The 11,142-nt window shown below is 44.6% G+C and overlaps 1 protein-coding gene across 1 annotated transcript in view; it reads right to left on the bottom strand.

Moving 5' to 3' along the window:
• The window catches only part of LOC116526494 (transmembrane channel-like protein 7), a 37,280-nt gene extending 27,231 nt beyond the window's left edge, over positions 1-10,049 (bottom strand). Inside the window, exons 1-3 of the mRNA XM_032242812.1 lie at positions 9,381-10,049; positions 7,666-7,748; positions 4,027-4,172 (exon numbers count right to left, since the gene is read on the bottom strand). Coding sequence (XP_032098703.1) covers positions 4,027-4,172; positions 7,666-7,748; positions 9,381-9,462 — 311 coding nt within the window. The 5' untranslated portion in view covers positions 9,463-10,049. The remainder of the gene's footprint in view (positions 1-4,026; positions 4,173-7,665; positions 7,749-9,380) is intronic.
• Between the last annotated feature and the right edge of the window lie 1,093 nt (positions 10,050-11,142).

Below are 11,142 nucleotides of genomic sequence, written 5' to 3'. Positions count from 1 at the left end.
GCTACCACACCTAGCTAATTATTTGTATTTTTTGTAGAAATAGGGTTTTGCCATGTTGCCCAAGGCTGGTCTTGAACTCCTGGGCTCAAGCAATCTGCCCACCTTGGCCTTCCAAAGTGCTGGGATCATAGGTATGAGCCATTGTACTCGACCCAGACCTACATTTAACAGGTGAGAAAACTAGATCAGAGGAAGAAAAATTATTTCCCTATAACCAGAGAGTTAGGTAGCAGAATTGTTGCTACTTTGATGATAATGATGATGATGATAATTTTAATGTAATAAATGTCTATAAGGTGCTGGGCAGCATGCTAAGGTCTTCATTTACCTGCCTAGCTTATGTTAATCCTCCCAACAACATTTCCAGGTATGCCCATTTCACAGATGGAGAAAATGAGGCTCAAAGAGGCGAACTGACACTCTAACCATGGTCTCTGGCCTACAAAGTCCATACTCTTTGTCACTCTGTGGCACTTCCACTACCTGGGCCACAGCCAGCCCTTCTTCTGTTATATCACACCCAGCCCTCCCTCCACCACCTTCCCCAGAAAGCATCAAGGCCTTGAACTTGAGCAAGATTCACAGGTGGATTCACTGTGCAACTAACAAACCTTATTCATTCAGCCAGGTGTGGTGGCTCATTCCTGTAATCCCAACACTTTGAGAGGCTGAGGTGGGTGAATCATGAGGTCAGGAGTTCCAGATCAGCCTGGCCAACATGGTGAAATCCCATCTCTACTAAAAACACAAAAATTAGCCAGGCGTGGTGGCGTGCACCTGTAATCCCAGCTACTTGGGAGGCTGAGGCAGGAGAATTGCTTGAATCCAGAAGGCAGAGGTTGCAATAAGCTGAGATTGCATCACTGCACTCCAGCCTGGGTAACAGAGTAAGACTCCGTCTCTAACAACAACAGCACCACAAATAAGCTTATTCATTCTTCAGGGCCCCTTCCAAGGCTCTGGAAGACTCTAGCAATGTGTTGCTATGGTTTTATTTGTTTGTTTTTGTCACTTACAAAATAAATATATTACTAATACTCTTTGTCTTAAAGATGGCGCCTCCAAATTGTCTAACCTGTAGGTCCATAAAACTTGGATCTGCCTGGCATGATCATAGAACCCCAATCAACCAATATTTCTTTACCAAGCATCTCTCTGCCTCTCAAAAGGAGGCTGGGGCTTCTTTTCATTTGTACATGGTCCATTTGGGTGGGGGATGGATGCTCACCAGTTCACATTCATCTCATAGATTCTGAGGATACAAGTGCCCGTTGGGCACTTGGGGTTTTCTTTGCAGTGGTGAATCCTGGTCCTTATGGAAGGCCAAATCAATCCGCAGCACCCTGGTCTCTTCTGCACCTGTGATAAGGAGCTTTGCAGCTCCATGGCTTACAACACTGTGCATACTCTCACAGGGACAATCAAGTGGGCAAGAAAGGGGCCCACCCATGAAAGTGTCTGCCAAGCAACCCCCTGAGGCAGAGATGAAAAGCTGTCCATCAAAAATTTGTGATTCACCATCTGTAGTACAGTGTCACTGCTGGGTAATGGCTACCCAGCCAGGAACAATGTTTCCCAGCCTCCCTTGCAGTTAGCTATGGTCATGTGACTGAGCTGTAGCCAATGGGATGTGAGTGATGTGCACCAGGTTCAGGTCTGGCCTATAAATACCCTTGGAATGGTTCTCCTCCATGCCTTTTCCTTTCCCATCCCTCACCAGGACCTTCAAAGCCACATGCTAAAAATGGCTGAATTTTGGTCAACTTGAGTCCTAGAATACTATAAGAAGGATTCTACTACACAAACCTGTGCCTCTACCCAGAATTGTCATGTAAAAGAGAAATACAAGGGTTTGTTTGTTTGTTTGTTTGTTTGTTTTGAGACAGTCTTGCTCTGTCGCCCAGGCTAGAGTGCAGTGGTGCAATTTTGGCTCACTGCAACCTCGGCTCACTGCAACCTCCGCCTCCCAGGTTCAAGTGATTCTCTTGTCTCAGCCTCCCAAGTAGCTGGGAGTATAGGTTTGCACCACCACACCCAGGTAATAAAAAGAAATAAAATTTATATTGTATTTAGGTCATTGTACCTTTTGAAACAATGTTTGTTAAGGGAATTAATACTTTTTTTTTTTTAATAGAGTCTCACTCTATCACCAGGCTGGAGTGCAGTGGCACGATCCCAGCTCACTGCAACCTCCACCTCCCAGGTTCAAGCAATCCTCCTGCCTCAGCCTCCCCAAGTAGTTGGGACTACAGGTGTGCGCCACCATGGTCAGCTAATTTTTATATTTTTAGTAGAGACGGGCTTTCACCATGTTGGCCAGGATGGTCTCGATATCTTGACCAAGTGATCTGCCCACTTCGGCTTCCCACAGTGCTGGGATTAGAGGCATGAACCACCGCACCTGGCCAATATTCCTCTCGTTTCTTGGGAATTGCTCTCTCTCCCTAAACCACTTGTCTCCCATAGAAAATGCCATGTTGCCATTTGACCCTCACCCCTGGCCACAGCTGAAGGAGCATAGTGCTGAGCACTTGAATCACCAGAGGCTCATTACAGACCCACTGCTCCCCATGGCCATGGTCGGTGGAAGGGTCAGGGCTGGGAGCCTGAATGAAATGGACACAAGTCTCTTCCTAGGATTTTCGTACCTGTGACGCAGGAGGTCAAGGCTGATGCAAACTATAAGATGCCCTATTCTGAGGTGGAGGTTGAGTCAACATGGTGTCACTGCACTCCAGCCTGGGCAACAAAAGTGAAACTCCATCTCAAAAAAGAAAAAAAAAAAAAGATGCCCTATTTCCCACCACTTAAGAAAGCTACCACCACATTGAAGAACTGAAGACAAAGGACTCTTGCTTTTGATGTTGTTCCTAAGCCATGGCTCCATCTTTGGCCTTCTGGGAATTTGAGTTTCCTCCCTTCCTTGGATCTGTGAGCCACTCAATAACCCTCAGAGTTAGGTTTCTGCTATTTACAACCCAATAGGGACCTAGTTAACATACACAGCAAAGCAAAGTTACAGTGTGTGTGCAGTGGAGTGGGATTGCCAGATGTGTTCATTAATGATTCAGTAAAGAACCCCAGGCCAGGCTGGGCGTGGTGGCTCACGCCTGTAATATCAGCACTTTGGGAGGCCAAGGTGGGCAGATCACCTGAGGTCAGGAGTTCAAGACCAGCCTGGCCAACATGGTGAAACCCTGTCTTTATTTTTTAAAAAAAGAAAAAAACGGTGGCTCAAGCCTGTAATCCCAGCACTTTGGGAGGCCGAGGCGGGTGGATCACGAGGTCAAGAGATCAAGACCATCCTGGTCAACATGGTGAAACCCTGTCTCTACTAAAAATACAAAAAATTAGCTGGGCATGGTGGCGCATGCCTGTAATCCCAGCGACTCAGGAGGCTGAGGCAGGAGAATTGCCTGAACCCAGGAGACGGAGGTTGCGGTGAGCCGAGATCGCGCCATTGCACTCCAGCCTGGGTAGCAAGAGCGAAACTCCGTCTCAAAAAAAAAAAAAAAAAGAAAAAAAGAACCCCAGGCAAGGCGCGGTGGCTGGCACCTGTAATCCCAGCACTTTGGCCAGAGTGGGCAGATCACCTGAGGTCAAGAGCTGGAGACCAGCCTGGCCAACATGGTGAAACCCCATCTCTATCAAAAATACAAAACTAAGCCAGGTGTGGTGGCCTGTGCCTTTAGTCCTAGCTACCCAGGAGGCTGAGGCACAAGAATCACTTGAACCTGGGAGGCGGAGGTTGCAGTGAGCCAAGATCCCGCCATTACACTGCAGTCTGGGTGACAGAGAAAGACTCTGTCTTTAAAAAAAAAAAAAAAAGAACCTCAGGCTGCTACTCCATCCCAAATCCTGACTTTAATTTCTCCCACGGCTCTCCAGCTACCAACGTACTCACAAACCTTTCCCCGCAAAACCATCCCCTGGACTCCTTTAGGCAATGGCCCCCAGAGTTCCCATATCTCCAATAGCCTCCAGCCATCAAGGGTAATTCAGAGAGAATGAAAGGACAGACTTTACCTTTTCACTATCCAAAGAAGACTCAGGGCCAGGTAGGCGATTGTGCTTAACAAATATGCCAGGGGCAGATCATAAGTGAAGTTCTGAAATTTCATCCCATCAATGGAGTAATGTCCATAAAAGAGGCTAGTCTCCTCCAGGAAACCCTGAAACAAAGCCAAGTGCATAGGTCAGATTGGTCAGCTTATTGCAGGGAGCAAGAAGAGTAGGCCCTGCCTCAAGAAACAGAAATTCCAGTGTCCCCTTTCCTCTCTATATCCCCAGAGACTGGAACAGCCCCAGGGGCACAGGGAGTACTCAGTGTTTGGGAAATAAAGCACTGATAAAACCTTGGCATTGAAAATGCACAGGTGGCCAGGCATGGTGGCTCATGCCTGTAATCCCAGCACCTTGGAAGGCCAAGGTGGGAGGTCTACTTGAGCCCAGGAGTTTGAGACAAGCCTGAGCAACATAGGGAGGCCCCGACTGCTACAAAAAAAATTTTTTTTTAATTAGCTAAGCATAGAGGTGCATGGCTGTGCTCCCAGCTGCTCAGGAGGCTGGAGTAAGCCCTGATTGTGCTACTGTACTCTAGATTGGGTGACAGGGCAAGACCCTGTCTCTAAAAGAAAAAGAAAAGCACATGTAACAACCCAAAACTAAAATTAAGAATAAAATTCCATGTGCCATTGCATCGAAAAGAATAAAACATGGTCGGATGCGGTGGCTCACGCCTGTAATCCCAGCACTTTGGGAGGCCGAGGTGGGAGGATCACGAAGTCAAGAGATCGAGACCATCCTGGCCAACATGGTGAAACCCCGTCTCTACTAAAAAATACAAAAATTAGCTGGGCATGGTGGCGCATGCCTGTAGTCCCAGCTACTTGGGAGGCTGAGGGAGTAGAATCACTTGAACCAAGGAGGCAGAGGTTGCAGCTGAGATCGCGTCACTGCACTCCAGCCTGGCGACAGAGTGAAACGCCATTTCAAAAAAAAAAAAAAAAAAAGAATAAAACCTTTAGGACTAAATTTAACCAAAGAAGTGAAAATCTCATACTCTGAAAACTATAAACATTATGGAAAATAATTAAAGAAGCCCTAAAGAAACGGAAAACATCCCATGTTTGTGAATCAGAAGATGTATGGCAAAATTCCTCAAAATGATCTACATATTCAACATAATCCTTGTTAGAATCCCAGCTGGCTTCCTTACAGAAACTGACACGCTGATCCTAAAATTCATATGGAATCGCAACACACCCAGAAGAGCCAAAATCACTTTGAAAAAGAACAGTCAGGCCTCGTGGCACAGAAAACTCTTTGACTTCTTCTCTTTTTTAAATAAAAAAGTAGAGATGTGGTCTTGCCATGTTGTCCAGGCTGGTCTCGAACTCCTGGGCTCAAGCGATCCTCCAGCCTCAGCTTCCCAAAGTGCTGGGATTACAGTTGTGAGCCACCATGCCCAACTGCCTGGTACTTCTTATGCTGGGAATGAAATACCTCCTTGGATGGCAGGAAAACTCCAGGGAGTGAAGAGAACAGAAACACCATAGCTAGGTAGTACACAGAGGTTCCCTAGTATGTTTTTTGTTTTGTTTTGTTTTTGTTTGAGATGGCGTTTCACTCTTGTTGCCCAGGCTGGAGTGCAATGGCACAATCTCAGCTCACTGCAACCTCTGCCTCCTGGGTTCAAGTGATTCTCTTGCCTCAGCCTCCCAAGTAGCTGGGGTTACATGTGCCTACCACCATGGCTAGCTAATTTGTTGTATTTTTAGTAGAGACTAGGTTTCTCCATGTTAGCCAGGCTGGTCTCAAACTTCTGACCTCAGGCAATCCACCAGCCTCAGCCTCCCAAGACCTGGGATTACAGGCATAAGCCACCACATCCAGCCAGCGCTGTTTATAAAGGAAGGAAATGAGAGGAAATCTGAATGTCCATCAACAGGGATCAGGCTAGATCACTAAAAATCCATATTACGAAATATCAAGCAAGACCGTGTAAGTGCACAGAGAAAGGTCAGTGGTCAAGTAGGCTGTAAACCATGGGGTTAAGTGTTTAGTGACCTCTGGGGAGGGGTATTTTCACTTTTTACTCTATAAATTCTACATTTTTCATGACAACCATGTATTCTTATATTATTGGGGTAATTAAGTACATTCGTTAACTGGAAAAGTAGAAGCAGAAGATTCCATACTTTTTTCAACTCTCCCAAAGGTCATAAAAATGTGTCCAACCAGAAGAAACCTGTTTATATTGCAGAGGGCTGATATCAGAGCTATCACCAATCTCTCCCACAAAATAATATAACAATTACAGGGCAAAGGTCCGCTGGGTCTGGAAAATAAAGACGAGCCCCTGTTTGATCTTTCTGGCCCTCTTTCACTTGTGCCTATCTACATTTAGATTTTTTTTTTTTTTTTTTTTTTTTTTTTAGAGACAGGGATCTCACTATGTTCCTCCGACTGGAGTGCCGTGGCTATTTACAGACACAATCCCACTACTGATCAGCATGGGAGTTTTGACCTGCTCTGTTTCCCACTGGGCTGGTTCACCCCCCCTTAGGCAACCTGGTGGTCCCCCCGCTCCCGGGAGGTCACCATACTGATGCCAAACTTAGTGCAGACACCTGATTGGCATAACGCACTACAGCCCGGAACTACTGGGCTCAAGCAGTCCTCCCACCTCAGCCTCCTAAGTAGCTGGGACTACAGGCACGTGCCACCGCGCCTGGCATATTTAGATTATTAACAATAAGATTAAATTAAAATTCAGTTTCCCAACCACACTAAACATATTTCAAGTGCTCAGGAGTTAGTGGTTCTGGGCCAGGCACAGTGGCTTATGCCTGTAATCCCAGAACTTTCAGAGGCTAAGGCAGGCAGATCACTCGAGGTCATGGGTTCAAGACCAGCCTGGCCAACATGGTGAAACCCCGTCTCTGCTAAAAACACAAAAATTGTCTGGGCATGGTTGCACACATCTATAATCCCAGCTACTCAGGAGGCTGAGGCACGAGAATTGCTTCAACCCAGGAGGTGAAGGTTGCAGTGACCCAAGACTGCACCACTGCACTCCAGCCTGAGGGACAGAATGAGACTCTGTTTTTAAAAAAAGGGCCAGGCACTGTGGCTCACACCTGTAATCCCAGCGCTTTTGGGAGGCTGAGGTGGGCGGATGACCTAAGGTCAGGAATTCGAGACACGTCTGGCCAACATAGTAAAACCCCATCTCTATTAAAAATACAAAAATTAGCTGGGTGTGGTGGCTTACACCTGTAAGTCCAGCTGCTTGGAAGGCTGAGGCAGGAGAACCACTTGGACACGAGAGGCAGAGGTTGCAGTGAGCCGAGATTGCACCACTGCACTCGAGCCTGGGCGACAGAGCAAGACACTGTCTCTAAATAAATAAATAAGTAAAAAGAAAGACTAGAAAAAGGCCAATGCCTGAAAGTGACAAAGTATATTTTCTGTCATTCTAGAAGGCAATGATGAACACGATCCTTTCCCATAAGGTTACTGCAAATCCTGTTTTATTTACTGGTACGTGTCGACCAACACTTGTATTTGGCTCTCACTGCAGAAATTTGGGAAACAGATCTTTAAATCAATCAATTTTTAGTAGATTGAGGAGCTAAACAAAGGATTATGTTAAATACTTACAGTGCCAGAAAGCAAGTCTATGATATAACTGTAAAAGTAAATGAGTCCAGAGCTGCTTACTGGATAGACTGTACATTGTATATCTGTAAGAAACAAAAACCAGAATGTCAGTGAAAATAGTTTTAGTCTCTATAACCTGCCTGTTTTTTATTTTATTCATTTATTTATTTATTTTGAGATGGAGTCTCACTCTGTTGCCCAGGCTGGAGTGCAATGGCATGATCTCGGCTCAGTGAAGCCTCCTCCTCCCGGATTCAAGCCAGTTTCCTGCCTCAACCTCCTAAGTAGCTGGGATTACAGGTGCCTGCCACCACTCCTGGCTCATTTTTGTATTTTTAGTAGAGACGGGGTTTCGCGATGTTGGCCAGGCTGGTCTTGAACTCCTGACCTCAGGTAATCCACCCACCTCTGCCTCCCAAAGTGTTGGGATTATAGGCATGAGCCATCATGCCTGGCCATAACCTGCCTGTTTTTCACAATTTGTGTGTATAAGCATGTACAGTCAAGCATTGCTTAACTAGGAGGATATAGTCTGATAAATACGTCCTTAGGCGATTTTGTCATGCAAACATCATGGAGTGGACTTACACAAAACTAGATGGGGTAGCCTACTACACACCTAGACTGTATGTTATGCCCGATTGCTCCTAGGTTACAAACCTGGACAGCACGTTACCGCACTGAATACTGTAGGTAACTGCAACACAATGTTAAGTATTTGTATATCTAAACATATCTAAACAAAGAAAAAGTACAGTAAAAATCTGCTATTATAATTTACGGGACCAGTGCTGCAGATGTGGTCCATTGTTGACTGAAACATTGTTATGTGGTACGTGACTGTATATGTATACTACATTTAGAAATGTCATTTATTGTTGTGGCCGCAGCAACCTTGGTTCGAATCCAAGTTATGGCACCAAAAAAAAAAAAAAGAAATGTCATATATTTGCATGTTTGCACATAAATATGTTTGTGTATTTGTTTTTTGCCATTTTCAGTCCAAACCCCAATGTGTCCAATACAGTAACATTTCTTTCTATTTCTAGTTCTAATGTTTCCTTCACTATTCTCCCCAAACATCTGAGAATACGGCTTTTTATTTATTTTGTATGTGAGTCCACATATAGAGCCTGTTTTTGCTTGCACGTGTGACTATCAATGCTATCAAAGAAATAAACCCTTGTGGTTATTTCACACTCACAGTCTCATGCTGTTATGTAGTCATGCTCTCATGCTGTTATTTCACGGCAGCATGAGTGTCTTGGGGTCACTTGTTTCTGCAGCACAACCTAGACCATCCTGACTAATACAATCACCCAAGAATTATAATAAAGATTCCTGGCTGGGAGCAGTTGCTCCTGCCTGTAATCCCAGCACTTTGGGAGGCCAAGGCAGATGGATCACAAAATCAGGAGTTCAAGACCAACCTGGCTAAGACAGTGAAACCCCATCTCTACTAAAACTACAAAAATTAGAGAGGTGCAGTGGCAGGCTCCTGTAATCCCAGCTACTCAAGAGTCTGAGGCAAGAGAATCACTTGAACCTGGGCAGCAGAGGTTGCAGTGAACTGAGATTGCACCACTGCACTCCAGCCTGGGCAATAGAGTAAGACTCCGTCTTAAAAAAAAAAAAAAAAAAAAAAAAGGAAAAGGAAGCATTGTAGCAAGGTACATGGTGAAAAACAAACACAGTAAACCAGGCCTTAGACTCACCTGTGTCTTTGAAAGGTATGAGCACGAAGCTGCTGTTGGTGATCTTGTATTTTGTGAGTAAGACTGGGAGCAAAACCAGCATGAAGATGATCAGAAATATTATCAAATTCAGCAACACCAGGAATCTCAAGAAGGAGAAATAGGACTGAATCCCAGTGCCAAATTTCCCTGGAAAAAACAAACCCAGACATCACTGACCAGGGGTATTGACATACTACACATCATAGATTCAATCAGCCATAAAAGCTGAAACTGGAGGAATCAGTAGCTGGAAGGAGGAAGAAACATTTTATTTTATTTTTTTAATTGTTAGCTTTAAGACTCGATCTTCTAGTGTTTAACTTTTCACATGTAGATCTACAATCAATCGTGAATTAATCACTTGAGAATGGTATGAGGGAGAGCTCAGTATTTATCTTTTCTTGTATGACCCTCTAGTTGACTCAGCACCATTTATTGGGTGCCTTTTTTGGAAATAATCATTTGACCATATACGAATAAATCTGTTTCTGAATTCTATCCTGTTGCATGGGTCTACATATCTATTCTTATACCAATACTGTCTTAATTATTGCAGATTTGTAAGGCTTGATAGATGGTACCATATATGTTTCAGCTTTGCTGTTTCTCAAGATTGTCTTAGATATCTTTGGTCTTTTGCATTTATATACAAATGTTAGAACTGGTGCCTTAGGCCGGGCGCGGTGGCTCAAGCCTGTAATCCCAGCACTTTGGGAGGCCGAGGTGGGTGGATCACGAGGTCAAGAGATCGAGACCATCCTGGTCAACATGGTGAAACCCCGTCTCTACTAAAAATACAAAAAATTAGCTGGGCATGGTGGTGCATGCCTGTAATCCCAGCTACTCAGGAGGCTGAGGCAGGAGAATTGCCTGAACCCAGGAGGCGGAGGTTGCGGTGAGCCGAGATCGCGCCATTGCACTCCAGCCTGGGTAACATGAAAAAAAACCAACAAAAAAAAAAAAAAAAAAAAAAAAAAAAAAAAAAAAGAACTGGTGCCTTAATTTTCACACACAATCTGCTAAGATTCTCATTGGGATTACATAAAATATATAGGTCAATTTGAAAAGAAGTGACATATTTAAGTCTTCTGATCCATGAACATTGTATATTTAGGTCTTCCTTAGTTTTTTTCAATAATACTTTATGGTTTTCTGTGCATAATTATTGCATATGACTCTTTAGATATAGACCTAGATATATGACTTTTTTTTTTTTTTTTTTTTTTTGAAACGGAGTTTCGCTCTTGTTACCCAGGCTGGGGTGCAATGGCGCAATCTCAGCTCACCGCAACCTCCGCCTCCTGGGTTCAGGCAATTCTCCTGCCTCAGCCTCCTGAGTAGCTGGGATTACAGGCACGCGCCACCATGTCTAGCTGATTTTTTGTATTTTTAGTAGAGACGGGGTTTCACCATGTTGACCAGGATGGTCTCGATCTCTTGACCTCGTGATCCACCCGCCTCGGCCTCCCAAAGTGCTGGGATTACAGGCTTGTGATTAGGTTTTAATGAGGTCTTGAGAGTGGAGCCCCATGATCGGATTAGTGTCATTATAAAAAGAGACACCAGAGAGTTTGCAGTCTTTCTCAGAGCACACTCAAAGCACACGTTATGTGAACACACAGCAAGAAGGCTTGCTCAAGCCTCCAAAACCATGAGAAAAATAGTAGCTGGTTTTTTTTTTTTTTTTTTTTTTTAGTCGGAGTTTCGCTCTTGTAGCCCAGGCTGGAGTGCAATGGCGCGA

Source organism: Sapajus apella, unplaced genomic scaffold (genome assembly GCF_009761245.1).
Source record: "Sapajus apella isolate SASKATOON/1434 unplaced genomic scaffold, GSC_monkey_1.0 scaffold51, whole genome shotgun sequence".
Lineage (NCBI taxonomy): Eukaryota > Metazoa > Chordata > Mammalia > Primates > Cebidae > Sapajus > Sapajus apella.
The sequence above is the reverse complement of the archived record's forward strand: the minus strand, read 5'-3'. Positions and strand labels throughout refer to the sequence as shown.